Source organism: Aphelocoma coerulescens, unplaced genomic scaffold (assembly GCF_041296385.1).
Source record: "Aphelocoma coerulescens isolate FSJ_1873_10779 unplaced genomic scaffold, UR_Acoe_1.0 HiC_scaffold_60, whole genome shotgun sequence".
Lineage (NCBI taxonomy): Eukaryota > Metazoa > Chordata > Aves > Passeriformes > Corvidae > Aphelocoma > Aphelocoma coerulescens.
In genome coordinates this window covers 231,460-247,365 of record NW_027183949.1, presented here as the reverse complement: position 1 = coordinate 247,365, position 15,906 = coordinate 231,460, and the positions used below count along the sequence as shown (strand labels likewise).

At 53.1% G+C, this 15,906-nt stretch overlaps 1 protein-coding gene across 2 annotated transcripts; it reads left to right on the top strand.

Annotated features, from left to right (window-relative positions):
• The first annotated feature begins 10,533 nt into the window (after positions 1-10,533).
• LOC138102018 (olfactory receptor 14J1-like) lies at positions 10,534-12,100 on the top strand. Of its 2 annotated transcripts, XM_068999770.1 has the most exons (2): positions 10,534-10,641; positions 10,915-12,100. In XM_068999770.1, exon 2 carries the CDS (start codon positions 10,938-10,940, stop codon positions 11,853-11,855), a length of 918 nt encoding a protein of 305 aa, XP_068855871.1. In that variant the 5' UTR covers positions 10,534-10,641; positions 10,915-10,937; the 3' UTR covers positions 11,856-12,100. The 2 variants fall into 2 exon arrangements, with proteins under 2 accessions (XP_068855871.1, XP_068855870.1); XM_068999769.1 differs by lacking the exon at positions 10,534-10,641 and having other exon boundaries at positions 10,908-12,100.
• Positions 12,101-15,906: the final 3,806 nt, after the last annotated feature.

Genomic DNA, 15,906 nt, shown 5'->3' with positions numbered 1-15,906 from the left:
CCCAGCGGTCGCTCCACAGCCACGCTCCAGCCGGGATTTCCAAGCAGTGCCAGCTCCGCCGGGATGAGGACGGGCACTTGTGGCTGTCAGGGGTGGCACAGAGGTTCTGCAGCCTGTGGGAGCTGCTGGGCACCTCCAGGCACTGGGAGCTGCAGGCAGAGGGGGCTGAAATGCACCTGGAGGCCACCTGTCCTTCCCACCCAAAACGTGACACCAGGGGATGTCCCGGAGAGGGCTGTGAAATCACAGAGTGGCTGTGACACCATGGAGGGGCTGTGTGACCTCACAGAGTGGGGTGTGGCAACACAGGGCAGCTAGATGACATCATAAAGTGAGCTATGACCTCACAGAGGGACCTGTGACTTCAGGGGATGTCTGTGTGACCTCATGGGATGTCTGTATGACATCACAGAGTAGTCTGTTACATCACAGAGCAGGCTGTGACTGAATGACATCAAAGAGTGAGCTGTGAGGTCACAGGACAGCTGTGTGACCTCACAGCGCAGACTCTGACATCAGAGAAAGGTGTGACATCGCAGGATGGTGGTGTGACATCACAGGGCACACTGTGACATCAGAAAGTGGGCTGTGACATCACAGGGGGTCTGTGTGAGGTCCCTGGGTACATTAGTGTCTTGGTTTAAAAGACAGATGCCTGCCCAGGAAGGCGGGACCTTTCCTGGAATGGAAGGATGACCCCCTCATTCCGAATTGTCACTTCATGATACCAGGGGCTCCCCGGAAGAAATATGGGAAAAGGAATAACTGTGTATATACATATGCATACATATATATTCCTGTCAGAAGAGATCATACAACAACCGAGCAGTGACAGGAGTTCCCCGGTCGGGCTCCCCTTCCCCCGTGGCTGCAGTTCTGGCCACAGCCGGCAGGGGGCGCTGGGGGCCCCGGGGGGCGGGGCAGGCGCTGTCTCGCAGCCAGCAGGGGGCGCTCCGGTAGCGGGGCGGGGCCTTCGCGGGCGGTGATGGCGGAGAAAGGGAGCCGGCGGGGACGGCTCCGGGCCCCCGGGCGGCAGGGAGCAGCAAGGAGCAGGCAGGCTTCGGGGGCAGTGCCAAGAATCCCAGGGCAGCAATACCCGGGCCGGCCACACTCACTCCGCCACCCACGCGGCCGCTCCTCGATCCCGAACAGAAGGGGCAGCCCCAGACCCACCCCCGCAGGGTCCCGGCCGAGCTCACGCCTGTGACGATATCCCCCAAGATGCGGCAGGTCCGGGGGCAACAGTGACAATTCCCGGCACAAACGACCATGAGCCATCCCCAGAGACAGCATTGGGGCCGATGGGATTTGGTGTTGAATCCACTGAGATTTGGGGTTGGATCCACTAGAATTTGGAGTTGGATCTGACAGGTTTTTGGGTTGGATCTGTTGGGATTTGGGGTTGCATCTGATGGGATTTTGTGGTGGATCTGATGGGATTTGGGCTTGGATCCAATGGGATTTGGGGCAAAAAGGGCAAATTCTGGAAATCCCAATGGATCCTGAGGGAAGGAAGCTCCTCCCAGTCACCCCTCAGCTGCCCCAAACTGGAGGCATTTATTGATGGCTCCTGGAGACTCATGGAGATTCCTGGAGATTTGCAGAGATTCCCAACTACTCCAGAGACACCTCCAGCACTGGCCAGAAGTTCTCATTGCTCATCCTCATTGTCTTCGGCCTCGCAGGGCTGGGCAGGTGCTCCTTGGGATCGGGATCCTCGGGAATGCTAGAGCCAGAGCTGGACGCCGACAGCACCGTGATCACCGGCGTTTGGAAGCTCCAGGGATCCTGAGGATGGATCCGCTTGGATTTCTCCTTCTTCTTTACCTCTTCCTCATCTCCTTCTCCTCTTCCTCCTCTGGAGTGTGGAGTTTTGGCCGTGTGCATCTGGCGCCGGTGCCTGCAGCTGTCCCGTTGCTGTCTGGCCTTTGGAATCTTGGGATGATCCCTGGAAGGATCCAACGAGAAAGGTCATCCCAAGCTAGAGGACACCAGGTTGTCCCAAAGCCTTCGGCCTCACCTGTCTGGGCACTTTTCCGACTTCTTCCTCCCTTCGGTTTCCGACTTTTCTGACTTTTCCAATTTTTCCTGCTTTTCCTTCATCCCTTCGGATTCTGATTTTTCCAACTTCTCCTTTTTCGCCAGTTCAGATTCTGATATTCCCAATTTCTCCTTCCTCCCCAATTCAGTTTCCAACTTGTTTTTCCCCAGTTCAGTTTCTGACTTCCTCAACTTTTCCTTCCTCCCCAATTCAGTTTCTGATTTCTTTTTCCCCAGTTTAGTTTCTGACTTTCCTGACTTTTTCTCCTTCTTCGCCAGCTCCATTTCCGACTTCCTCTCCTGCCGCTTCCTCCCCTGGGTTTTCTGGTTTTCTGGAGTTTCTTTTTCAGGTTGTTCCTCTGCTCCTGATATTCCAGAAGCTGCCTCTGGAATTGGGAAGAAGAGGCCAAGTCAGAGGTGACATCACTTGTCCCATTTCTTCCCTTTTTTCCCACGTTTCTTTGCTCTTTCCCCATTCCTTTACTTTCCCCCCTTTCCTTCCCATTTTTATCCATTCCTTTGAGTTTTCCCTCATTTCTTTGCCTTTTCACTCATTCCCCCTTTGCTCTTTTCCCTGTTTTTTCCTATTTTCCCTTTTTTCTTGATTTTTCCCCAGTTTCTTTCCTTTCTCCCATTTATTTGCTTCATTATCCCCAAAAATTCCAATTTCCCCCATTTTTTGCCATTCCCCCTCTTTTCTTTGGTTTTTCTTTCCTTTCCATCCACTTCTTTTCTTTAGTGTCCCAATTAATTTCCATTTCCCTGTTTTTTGCTATTTCCACCTTTCCTTGATTTTTCCCCAGTTTTTTTGCTTTATGTCTTGGGGTGATTTTGTGATGATGCTCTGTTCCCTGACTGTGCTTTGTGCCCAGAAAACGGCTGCTGTAGCTTTAGGATGGGCCCGGGGCGTGGGGCCGGAGCCTTGGGCTCCTGCGCGGTTCACTTCAATCTCTCTCTCTGGCGTGGTCGGCGGCTGCACGGGTTGGTACTTCGCTGCCTTTGCTGGATTGTTTTCGCCAGTTTAGGTAAGAAGCTCCTGGGGTTTTTGGGGTTTTTTTCCCTTCTCCTGGCCTGGAGGCTTTTCCCCGGTGAATCCTTTCGGTGGCTTTTTGGGTTTTTTGTCCTTGAACTGTCTCAGTTTGTTTTTTTCTTTGGCCCGAGGAGCCTGCGGGGGCGGCCCCTGCCGGTCCAAATCCCGGAAAGACCGAGCCAGCGATGGAAGGGACATTAAACTCCACCACCTTCGCCTGCTGCGAGGAGGAGACCCACGCCAGAAACCCAAGAGGTTCCCAGCTGCTGCGGGAACTCCTTCTTTTCTCCCCCTTCCCAGAGACAAAGAAGGGCAGCCGCCGTCTTTGCCTCTCGGCCACGTGGTGAGGTGGGGGTGGGTGTAAGGTTCAGTTTTCTCTTTTTCCTGGGCTTTGTGGGTATCTTGCTTTGTTAATAAACAGTTTTACTTTTTTTTCGCTTTCATCCCCTGGTATCCATTTCTCTCCCTGGCAGAAGAAAAGGGAGTTACTGAAACCCTTTCCCCCTAGAGGCTCATTCCAGGGCGCTTCCTCCTGAAATTTGTCTCCAAAACTGAGACACTTTATTATCCTCAAATATACCCATTTCCCCCATTTTTTGCTATTTCCCCCCTTTCCTTGATTTTTTCTCTATTTCTTTCCTTTCCCCACTCCTGTACTTTATTATCCCAATTAATTCCCATTTCCCCTTTTTTTTCCTATTCACCTTTTTTTTCTTTCTTTTTCCCCATTCTTTTTCCCCATTTCTTTGCATTTTTCCCCATTTTTTTTTTAATTTTACCTTTTCTGTCTCTCCCAGGTTTCCTGCCTTTCCCGCCTTTCCTGATCCGTGGCCCCAATTCCCCCCTGGGATGTGGGGTCTCCTTGGGGAGGTTCTGGAGGCTCTGGAGCAGCAGCACCCTCGAAAGCGGCACCTGGACTATTTCCCTCTCGAACCTGGGTGGGAAACACCGGGATCACCTCAGAATCGCCCTGGAATCACCACGGTTTTCCCCAAATCCATGACATTTCCCCCTCAATTCACCTCATTTTCCTTAATCCACCTTGTTTTTTTCCCCCAAACCCACTATTGTTTTCTCTAAATCCACCTTGTTTTCCCTAATCCACCTTGTTTTTTCCCCCAAATCCACCACGTTTCCCCCAAATCCACCGTTTTCTCCCAAATACACCTTATTTTACACATATCCACCACAATTTTCCCCAAATCCACCTTTTTTTTCCCAAATTCACCGTATTTCCCCCCAAAAGCCACCATGGTTTTTCCCCAAAGCCACCATGTTTTTCCCAAATCCCCCATTATCCCCAGATCCATCACATTTTCCCCAAATCCACCTTGTTTTCCCCCAAATCCAACACATTTTCCTTTATATACTTTGTTTTTCCCCAAATCCAGCTTGTTTTTCCAAAATCCATCATGTTTTTCCCGATCATTACATTTTCCCAAATCCACCACATTTTCCTTAATCCACCTGTTTTTTTCTAAAATCCGCCACATGTTCTCCCAAATCCATCCCATTTTCCCAAAACCCACCACAGTTTTCCCAGAATCCACCATCCCCCAGGCCCACCCAGTGCAGAATTCCAGGCCCCCTAAATCCAAGGAATCCTGGAGTGGGTTGGGTCAGACCCTGTTCTGGTCCCACCCCAGCATCCCCCCCTTCCCAGAGCGCCGGGATCGACCCTGGACGCACTCGGGAAAGACGATGATGGAGCCAAACGAGGTCAGGGCGGCCACGGGGACCCCCTGAGGCACCACCATGTCCAGGAGCTCCTGGATCTGCAACGGAAGAGAACAGGGATGGGACCTTCTCCTGGGGATGAGCAGCTCAACATTAGAAGACCCCAAAGATGGTGGGATCTTCTCATCATGGATGAGGAGCTCAGCGCTGGAGGAGCCCCAAGATGGCCGGAGCTTCCTACCGTGGATGAGGACCTCCCCAATGGAAGACCCCAAAGATGAAGAACATAGTGTTGGAGGAGCCCAAAGAGGACCCCGAAGATGGCAGGACCTCCTTAAAATGGATGAAGGCATGTTGGAAGAGCCCAGAGATGGTGGGATCTCCTCAACATGGCCAAGGGACTCAGGGACCCCAGAGGTGGTGGGACCCCCTCAATGTGGATGAGGAACTCAGCATTGAAGGAGATCAAAGATGGTGGGATCTTCCCAAGGATGAGGAATTCAGCATTGGAGGAGCCCAAAGAGGACCTCAAAGACGTTGGGACCTTCTCCATGTGGATGAGGAAATGTTGGAGGATCCCAAAAATGGTGGGATCTCCTCAACATGGCCAAGGGACTTGATGACCCCAAAGATGGTGGGACCTTCTCCCCATGGATGAGGGAATTTTAAAGGACCACCCCACTCCCCTCCCCCAATCCCCTCAACCCCCTCACCTTGAAGACCCCCTTCTCCAGGTTCTCCTTCCCGACCACCGCCCCCAGGAAGTCGTAATAGAACCTCATCCGGACCTTGCGCCGCTCCACCAGCAGGACTCCAATGTCCCTCAGGACCAGGGCCACGTCCTGACCTGTCCCCAAGCATCGTGACAGGAGGGACATGGTGGTCTGGAGGGCGCCCTCCACCTTGCGCCGGGGCAGCCCCAGTGCCGCTGCCACCGCAAACGTCCGCAGGGGATCCAGGTTCCCTGGCAGGACATGGAAGATGGGGGGTTTGGGGTATTCTTGGGGGGGTTGGGGTTTTCTGGTGGGGTTTTGGGTGTTTCTCAGTTTTTATGGGGTCTCCTTGTGGCTATTGGGGTCCTCTCATGGTTTTTTGAGATTTCTCAGGGGTTTTTTGAGTTTTCTTGTGGGGTTGTTTTGGTCTCCTTGTGGTTTGGGAGGTCTTCTTGTGGTTTTATGGAATTTCCTCATGCTTTTTTGGGGTCTCCTCATGTTTTTTTGGGATGTCCACTTGATTTTTTTAGTTTTTTGGGCATCTCCTTAGGGGTTTTGGAGCCTTCTCCTGTTTTGGGGGGGTTTTCTTGTGGGTTTTTGAGGTTTTCTCATGTTTCTATTGGGTCTTCTCATGGTTTTTTTGGGGGTCTTCTCTTTGTCTTATAGGGTCTTCTCATGGGTTTTGGGGTCTTCTCATGGTTGTATGGGGTATCCCTGTATTTTTTGAGGTCTCCTCATTGATTTATGGGGTCCTCATTGATTTATGTGCTTTTTTATGGGTTTCCTCATGATTTTTGAGGTCCTCTTGTGTTTTTTGGGGTCTCCTCATTGGTGTAAGGGTCACCTGATGGTGTTGTGGGGTCTTGTTATTTTTCGGGTCTTCTTGTTGTCTTGGGGGGGTTTCCTTGTGGTTTTCAGGGTCTTCTCTTTTTTTTTTTTTTTGTGGTCTTTGTAATTTTTGGGTCTCCTATTTGAGGATCTCCTCATGATTTTGAGGGTCTCCTCATGGTTTTTCGGGGTGTCCTCATGGCTTTATGGGGTCTCCTGGTGAGTTCTGGGGTCTTATTGTGGTTTTTAGGGTCTCCACAATATTTTTGGGGTGCCTCATGCATTTTAGGGTCTTGTGATTTTTAGGGACTTCTCGTGGGGATTTTGGGGTCTCCCCATGTTTTTTGGGGTTCTTGTGAATTTGGTGGTCTCCTTGTGGGATTTTTGGGGGTCTTCTCATGGGTTTTAGGGGATATCCCTACATTTTGGGGGATCTCCTCATTGTTTTATGGGATCTCCTTGTGGTTTTGAGGTCTTCTTGTTGTTTTTTCTAGTCTCATGGTTTTTTGGGTCTTGCCACATACTTTTTCAAGGTCTTGTGTTTTGGGGGTCTCCTCATGGTCACTTGGGGTCTTCTTATGGTTTTATGGGGTCTCTGTGTGCTTTTTGGGGGTCTTCTTGGGGTTTTTGGGGTCTCCTTATGATTTTTGTGGGCTTGTCATGGTTTTTTGGGTTCTTCTTATGGGTTTTTGTGGGTTTTCCCATGGGTTTATGGGGTCTTCTTCTAGTTTTTTGGGTTCTTGTCACGTGCTTTTTTGGGGTCTTGTAATATATTTTTGGATCTCCTCACAGGTTTTTTGGGGCTCCTTGTGATTTTGGGGTTCTTCTCATGGGGCTTTTTAGGGTGTCCTCATGGGTTTGGGGGGCTCCTCATGCATTTTATTGGGATCTCTTCTTGGATTTTTTGGGGGTTTCCTTGTGATTTTTGGGATGTCCTTGTGTTTTTAGGGATCTCCTTGTGGTTTTTTGGCATCTCCTCATGGATTTTTAGGGTGTCCTCCCATTTTTTTGGTTTCTTTTCACACCTTTCAACTCCCCATTTTCCACCCCTTCCCTCAACTCTCCCCCTCCATCCATGTCCACCTCGGAATGCCCATGGTCCTACCGGGCTGGAATTCCCAGTCATCCATCAAATTGTGGCTCTGGACCAAACTCCTGGCCAGGCAAAAAATCGGCCTCCGCGTTGTCACCTCCATGTCCCCAACCTGCGCCTGCCAGGGCACCACATCCAGGATGCCAAGGGTTGGGATCCGCACCCCCTGCAACCGGAATTTTTGGGTTTTTGGGATCTGCTTCCCCCCAGAAGTGGAATTTTGGGATTTTGAAGTGGAAATTTGGGATTTTGGGGTCCACACTCCATGGAACCGGAATTTCGGGATCTTGAGGTCTGCACCCTCTGCAAGCAGAACTTTGGGATTTTGGGACCTGCTCGCCCTGGAAGTGGAATTTCAGGATTTTGGAATGAGCCAGAGGTGACCTTGACCCCCAGGAGGGGACATGGTGGGGGAACGGGGGTGACCTTGTTCCGCAGCAGGAGCTGGTCCAGGACAAAGTCAGTCACCACGTCCCAAATTTCCTTCCTCTCTGGGAATTGAGGGAAACTGAGTCATGATCCCGACAGATCTGACATTCCCAGGGGTCCAGGGGATGCCGGTACCTTTGGGGGTGGTGGTTGAAGCCACCTCTGTCCTCCCCCAGAGCTCCACCTTGGTCCTCCTGGTGGTGGGAGGGTGAGAGCTCATTCTGCACTCTCTCAGGATGTGGGATCAGGATGTGGGATCAGGATGGGGGGGATCTGGGATGTCCCACCACCAGACTTGCTCCTGTTGTGTCCCTAGGACACTCGGTGATGCTGCTGGTGGCACTGTGACTTCGGTGGGGCCTCTGTGACATCGTGGTGACACCAGGGGGACATGGGCGGGGATACAGGGCTGGGGCAGGGAGGAGGATGGGACATGAAATGGGAGACATGGAATGGGGGACGTGGGGGTGTGGGACAAATTGGATGGGACATGGGACGGGGATATGGGGCACATGGTATGGGGACAGGGGGGATGTGGTGCATGGGGGATGAGGGACATGGGATGGAAGACAAGGACATGGGAGATGGGACATGGAATGGGGGCCACAGGATGGTCACATGGAATGGGGAACATGGGGGACATAGAATGCAGGAATGGGATGACGGACATGGGGGATGGGGGGACATGAAATGGGGCACATGGAGTGGGGACTTGGAGGATGTTGGATGGGGGACACAGAATGGGGGATAAGGGAAACATGGGGGACACAGTCTCCAGGTGTTCAAAGAGATTACAATAAGCAGACACAATGACAAAGCAATTTTTGAGGCATTTTTCTTATTATCAGGTCCTTACACCCGGTCAATGCCCAAATCCTGGGACAGGGATCCCGGTTGCTTGGCTTCACCACCATCCAGCTCCACATGGGAGCCGCGATATCCCAGCACGGAGCAGCCGGGTCACCAGGGGCTCTCCCGACTGGCGGCTGAAATCTTTTCACACATCTCACAGCTCACCTGAGGACCGGGAGCGGGTGATTATCTGTGGCCTTGACTCTTCCTCCGGTTGTGAGGGCCCTGCCTCTTCCTCTTCATCCCTCACTGAGGGATTGGTGATGATTTGGTCTCAGATTTCTTCTCCTGGAACCTGGGGACACTTTCTCAGTCCTGTCTCTCAGTGGGACCCAGTAAAACTTCAAGAAACTTTGGAGTTTGATTGTGACTTTGAATTCCTGAGAGGTTTCTTCAGCTCCCTCTCAGGGACTGATGTTCAGAGCCTCAGCACCAAAGCCCCAAGAGGATCATTCCAGTCCTTGTGCTGTGTCTGTGCTGCTGAGCTGGGCCGGGCTCCTGGCACAGAGGCAGCTCCTGGCAAGCGGCAGCGCTGCAGAGAGACAGCTCTGGCCAGGAGCAGCTCCTGGGCACAGCCCAGCAGGGCTGGGCCACTGCCTGCAGCCAGCCCGGGCACAGCACAGAGGCACAGAGAGCTTCAGGCAGGCAGGGCTGGGAAGATGCTGAGAAGTGACTGCGCGAGAATCATGGCCAGCCCTTGACACAGGAAGCCTCTGGCTGCAGGACAAGGCAGCTGCAGCTCCTGCAGTGATCTCCTCAAGCTGCAACATCCCAATGCCTACAGATTCTGTAAGTACAACTCAGAGAATCTCGAGTCTAGAGGAGGTGAAAAGTTCAGGAAGCTCTAAGATGCTGAGAGCTTCAGCTCGCTCCCAGAATATTTCCATGACAAGGATTTTTATGAAAATGAGGACATTTCCTGAGCCTTTGTTTTCAGTTCTCTCCTACTGAAGAATGGTGGGGAACAAATATTAAAGCTATCATTAAGTTTGACATGTCCCTGGTATATCAGAACTATTAGTTCTAGGGATTGTTTGGGGGAGTTTCCTAATGTGCTTTCAGCCACTCCTGTGCCCACGCACAGCACCAGCATTGCCTTGGCTGGACCCACCAGCCTTAATCTGACCTGTCCTTTCTCCACCCTGCAAACAGAACCTGCCCCCAGCCAGTGCCCTGCACACAGGCAGGTTTCTGTAGGGCCAAGGACAGTGCACAGAGATTTTGGGGTCAGTGAGTGCTGGCAGGGAGAGATCAGGCACAGGGAAACAGCCCCAGGAGGAAAATCTCCAGGAAGCAGAGAGAAGATCAGGCAATGAGAGAAAACAAAACCCAGAAATGCATCAGGGAGAGTTTAGAGATCTCCACAGGATCCCCTCCAGTGCAGTCCCTCCCTCCTCTGTCCCCCAGCCAAGCCTCTGCCCTCAGGGCCGGGGGTCCAAGGCGTGAAGCCCCTCCTGTGCAGGCAGAGCTGCAGCAGAGCTGTGGGGCAGCTCTGCGGTCCCGGGCCCAGTTCCCTCTGCAGAGCACAGGGCCGGGAGCATCTGCCTGGCACTGGGGGGCTCTGGGAGGGGGCACAGCTGGCTCAGGGTGACGCTGTCCCCAGTGCCCGGCTCTGGGCAGGGCTGTCAGTGCAGCCAGGGCAGCAGCTCAATCTCCCTGAATCCAGTGCCAGCTCTGGAACACTTGGATGTCTCCCTGAGATTTCCTTCCAAGCTGGGAGCTTTTCTCCAAGATGCCAACCTGTGCTAGAGCATCTCTGTGTTACCTGAAAGACCCACGGGGAAAGGCAGAGGTGTTATGACAGTGAAAATGCTGTTGGGGTGGTGAAATGAGCCACGTGAGTCCTTGCCTACAAATGTGGTGCTGCACTGTGGTGGATCCATCTGTTCTCAGCAGTACCTGGTGGTTTTTAAGGGAAACACGGGAGGGTGATCACCCTTCACCGGAGAAAGGTTAAAGCCCAGAGAAAGTCTGAACAGGTCAGAATGACAGACCATCTTCCTTCACTCTCCGCTCATCACTTTGCCTCACAGAACTTGCTCTCTTCTCCCTGAGTGCAGCAGAAATGCTGAGGGTTTCTGACAACCTAGAATACCAGGAGAGATATGGGGGGAGCTTGAAAAGAAAACCCATAGAACTCTTAAACACAAAAGGGTGTCTGTGTGTTACAGGGGAAGGTGTCAGGGAAATGGCTTTGATTTTGGCTACAGACATCTCCTCTAACTCTTCTCTGTTTTTTTTCTCCATGACAGACCTCAATGTCCAGAGGCAGGAAATGTCCAACAGCAGCTCCATCAGCCACTTCCTCCTGCTGCCATTGGCAGACACGCGGCAGCTGCAGCTCCTGCACTTCTGCCTCTTCCTGGGCATCTCCCTGGCTGCCCTCCTGGGCAGCGGCCTCATCATCAGCGCCGTAGCCTGCGGCCAGCACCTGCACAGCCCCATGTTCTTCTTCCTGCTCAGCCTGGCCCTCACCGACCTGGGCTCCATCTGCACCACTGTCCCCAAGGCCATGCACAATTCCCTCTGGGGCACCAGCCACATCTCCTACTCAGCATGTGCTGCTCAGGTGTTTTTCTTTGCCTTTTTCATCTCAGCAGAGTTTGCATTTCTCACCATCATGTGCTACGACCGCTACGTGTCCATCTGCAAACCCCTGCACTACGGGACCCTCCTGGGCAGCAGAGCTTGTGCCCACATGGCAGCAGCTGCCTGGGCCAGTGCCTTTCTCACTGCTCTGCTGCACACGGCCAATACATTTTCCCTGCCCCTGTGCCAGGGCAATGCCCTGGGCCAGTTCTTCTGTGAAATCCCACACATCCTCAAGCTCTCCTGCTCACACTCCAGCTCACTCAGGGAACTTGGGGTTTCTGTCTTCACTACCTCCGTAGCCTTTGGGTGTTTTGTGTTCATGGTTTTCTCCTATGTGCAGATCTTCAGGGCCGTGCTGAGGATCCCCTCTGAGCAGGGACGGCACAAAGCCTTTTCCACGTGCCTCCCTCACCTGGCTGTGCTCTCCCTGTTCCTCAGCACTGCCATGTTTGCTCACCTGAAGCCCCCCTCCATCTCCTCCCCATCCCTGGATCTGGCCCTGTCACTTCTGTACTCGATGGTGCCTCCAGCCCTGAACCCCCTCATCTACAGCCTGAGGAACCAGGAGCTCAAGGATGCCTTGAGGAAAATGATGACTTGATGCTTTTCAGAAGGAATAAAGTACCCTTTTTATACAGCATAACACTCAGAATGGAACTCATTACAGATCCAGTCTGCCTTTCCATATATTGGTAGTGAGGTGATGGTGGGTATTTTTGTTTTTCTTGTGATCATCTTGATCACAACAAAATCTTGTTATTCATCCATCTTCTATTTCAATATTTTCGTCTGTAATTTGACTCATAGAATGTTTATATTGGGAACTGTGCTCTCTGGTTTTTTAAACAAAATAAAACTGCATCAAACAATTTCTCTGCCATCCTTGCACTGAGACTTTTGTCAAAGCTGCAATGCTTTGCAGCACAGCAGCACTGACAGGGAGCACCAGCACGTGATCTTTTCAGAGGTGCCCTTGACTCTTCCACACTCTCCTTCGGAGCCCTAGTGGTGGTCTAAGGTCTGAGTGCTCTGGAAGCAGGGACAGCAGTGAGGGCTTTTGTGAGCGAGCTGACCTCCATCACAGCCCTGCCACCAGGAAGGGGATCTCCTCAGCCCAGTGCCTGGGGGCTTCTTCCAGAGCTTCTCTCAAGAATATGCCCAAGGGATGGAATCTAAAGAGGCTCCTTGTTCTCCCAGGGCTCAGTGGGAGGAGATCCCAGGGTGGCCTTCAGGGGACTCAGGTCTGGATCAGCTTTTGCTTGTTGGTGGCCAGTGCCCATCAGATGGTGAATGGTTCTGGGGCTTCCTGGGGCTTCTCCTGGGGCTCTCCAGCTGGTGCCAGGGCTGATGGCAGGGGAAGGTTTTCTCTACCGCCTCCTTTCACCTCGCAATGCCGCAGTTTTCTGGGGCATCCTCATGAATTTCAGTGTCACTGGTGCCCAGATCAGTTGTGTCTCCTGAGCCATTCTGACACAGCCTTTTTTAAACACAGTCCCTCCCCTGCTGAACTCTCTCATCTACAGCCTGTGGAGCAGAAAGGATGGGCTTAGAGAGGCACTGAGGAAAGTCTCAGGAGAGCTGTGAGCTGCACAGTGGAGCTGTGTAGGAATAAAACACCACTGTCACCCTTCCAAACTGGCCCTCAGGACAGGGACAGCTGTGTGTTGTGTCCTGGGCACTGCTCTGGAAGAGCTTTTTGGTGTCAGGGATGCTGAGAAGGCTGGGCAGTGTCACTGTGGGACCTCTCTTAAACCCCTTGGAAAGGCCAGAGCCATCCCAGAGGGTCCTGTGCACTCGGGAAGGGCAGACATAGAACCAGTCTGCAAACAGGGCAGGGACGGGGACTGGGAGAGTCCCAGACTAGTCAGGCTCAGCAGGGAAGGGCATGTGGCAAATGCTCCTGCAGCCATTCCAGGCACTGGCAGGACAAGGCAGGGATTGCAGAAGCCCTGTGGGAGGGAAAAGAAGGGCATGTTGTGTGCCCAGACTCCAGCCAGGCCTGTGCCAGGGTCTGCTGGGGTCTCCTCAGAGCCAGGTTGGTGGGAGCTGGGCTGAAGAAGTGGAACATGGGGTGGGTGGGAATTGGGCTGAACAATGAGGGTCAAATGTCATCCATGGTACAGAGTCCTCTTGGCAGCCACTCCCTGGTGCCATCCCGCAGTGGCCAGCCCTTGACCACCACTGGGGAACATTTCTATTCTCTTCGCAACATGGAATGAAATGCATTTTCAACTTCTTTGTAAATTATGTCAAATTGTGGGGAGCCCTTGAGCAACCTCACTAATGCTGCCTGCAAGGGAAGGACTGGGCAAGAGGACTGGGTTGGGTGACATTGCTGGATATCAGTTCCCAACCAACCTCCTCTCTCTTTCCTCCTCCTCAGGAAGACAGTGCGATAAAATAGGATGAAAAAACTCATGGGTCAACATAAAGGCAGATGAATGGGGGAGAGAAGAAGGGCAGGTGCTGGAAAGCAAAAACAAAAAGCCACAAGCAGAAGCAAATTGATTTGAAAGGAGATATAAACATTACTTCCCATTAGCAGAAAATATCCAGCCACCTCCTGGGAGGAAAGGATTTATGTAGCAATTGCTTTAAAACACTAAGAAAGTGTCTTAAAAAATAATGTCCCCAGCCCTACCCAGCTCTTCCCCGTTCCCCTGTTCCTTTCCCCAGTTCATTGCTGACCATGATGTTACATGGAATGGAACACCCCTGAGTCAGTCTAGCCCAGCTGTCCCCTCCCTGTGCCCTCAGGAACACTTGCCCACCCCCAGCCCATGGTTTGGGGGGCCTGAGAGACGCCTCATGGGGGACCAGCCCTGCTCAGGGACAGCCAAAGCCTTGGGCTGGGACCAACCCCACTGCAGCCACAAGTGGCAAGCACAGCAGCCCAGGGGCTACTCTGGGCAAAGGGAACTCCAGCCCAGCCACAGCCTGGCCAAGGGGGCTCAGGGGGCTCTTCCCACCTCTGACATTCCACAATTCAATGAACCTTTTCCCTGGAGAGCTCTTTGAAGACAGAATTGAGAGAGAGGCAGAAGCAGAGCTATAAAATGCACCAGTACAAACACAGCAGCTCCTGTGAGGAATGAACCCTCCCAGGGCAGCGCTGGGGCAGGAGAAGCACCCAGAGGGAGGATGAGCTCAGGGCATGTGTGTGTGTCCAAGGCACAGAGGGTGAGGCTGGGCACAGCTCAGGCCAGGGCTGGAGGTGGCAGGGCAGAGCTGGTGGTGGGGCAGCGAGATGGGAGTGTGCAGCCTGCAGGGACACAGCAGCAGCGGTGGGACAGCGCAGGACAAGCTGTGCTGGACATGGCCAAGGGCCTTGGCAGGGCTGGCAATGCCCAGGAGAAGCCAAGTCTTGGTGCCCTGGGACACAGCAGCGTCTGTGCCACCAAGGGCTGTGAGGAGACACCTTGTGCTGAGGCCCTGGGGCCTCCTGGCACAGCCCCAGCAAGGCTGGGCACTGTCAGCCCCTTGTCCTGCCCTCAGCATCCCCCCACATCCCAGTGCCCCCGGCAGAGCCCTGAGCAAGGCGGGAGGGACAGGATCTGCCTTCCCCGGGGCTGGGGCTCAGGCCTTGGCCTTTCTGCTGCCCCACCCAGCCCAGGCTTTGCTCAGCAGCTGAGCTGCCTGCACAGAGCCTCTGCCTCCCTGCACTCCTGGCCTCAGGGATCTGCTGGGACCAGTCCCTGGGGAGCCTTGGTCAGGAATGGCCCTGGGGGGCTCCTGAATGCTCCCAGGGACTGCAGGCTTTTCAAAGGACTCTGGGTTTGGCTTTGCCTTGGAGTCCCTGAGAGCTTTGTGCAATCCTGGCCTCCAATGATCTGCTGTAATGAGTCCCTGGAGAGTCTCTGTCAGTAACAACACTCAGTGGGGCTCATTAATGCTTGGAGATACTCAGGGTTTAATGAAGTCCTTCCCTTTGACACTGAGTCCCTGAGAGCTTTGTGCAATCAGAGCCTCCAATCATCTACTTTAACGAGTCCCTTGAGAGGCTTTGTATTGACACTCAGTGGGGCTCATTAATGCTCCGAGATAATCAAGGGGTTTAAGGTACTTTGGATTTTCCTTTCCACAGGGAGTCTCTGAGGGGTTTGTGCAATCCTGGCCTCCAATTCTCTCCTCCAAGGAGTCCCTGAGGAGCCTGTGTTGGGGATGGACCTCAGTGGGACCCATCAATGCTTTGAGACACTTTGGGTGTTTCCTCTGCCTTGGACTCCTGGAAAGGTTTGTGCAATCTCCTCTCAGGCCCTGAGCTTCAAGGGCTCAGCCCCAAACGCACCACGGGGCTCATTAGGATCAAGCAAGTGCTGACAAACCCTGGCTCTGCCTTGATTTCCCTCTGCTCTGGCGCAGTTCATTAGGAAGGTTTCCTTCTCCAGTTATGGAAAAACATGTCAAAGAACTTCTAAGAAATATCCATTCCTATTTTAAAGGCCCCACCGAGCCTTATATCCAGGCCTCCATCTCCCATCCTGCCCCACGGCCACAGAGCCCATCATTTCACAGTTACGCGCCTACAACTCCCGTCATACCCCGCGCACCAAAGTGCCCACGTTAAAGCCTCCCAGTTGCTCCCAAGTTCTTCCCGAACTCGTAAGTTCCCCGCAGGTTCCACCCTGAGGACCCAAAGTGGCCACTCGGAC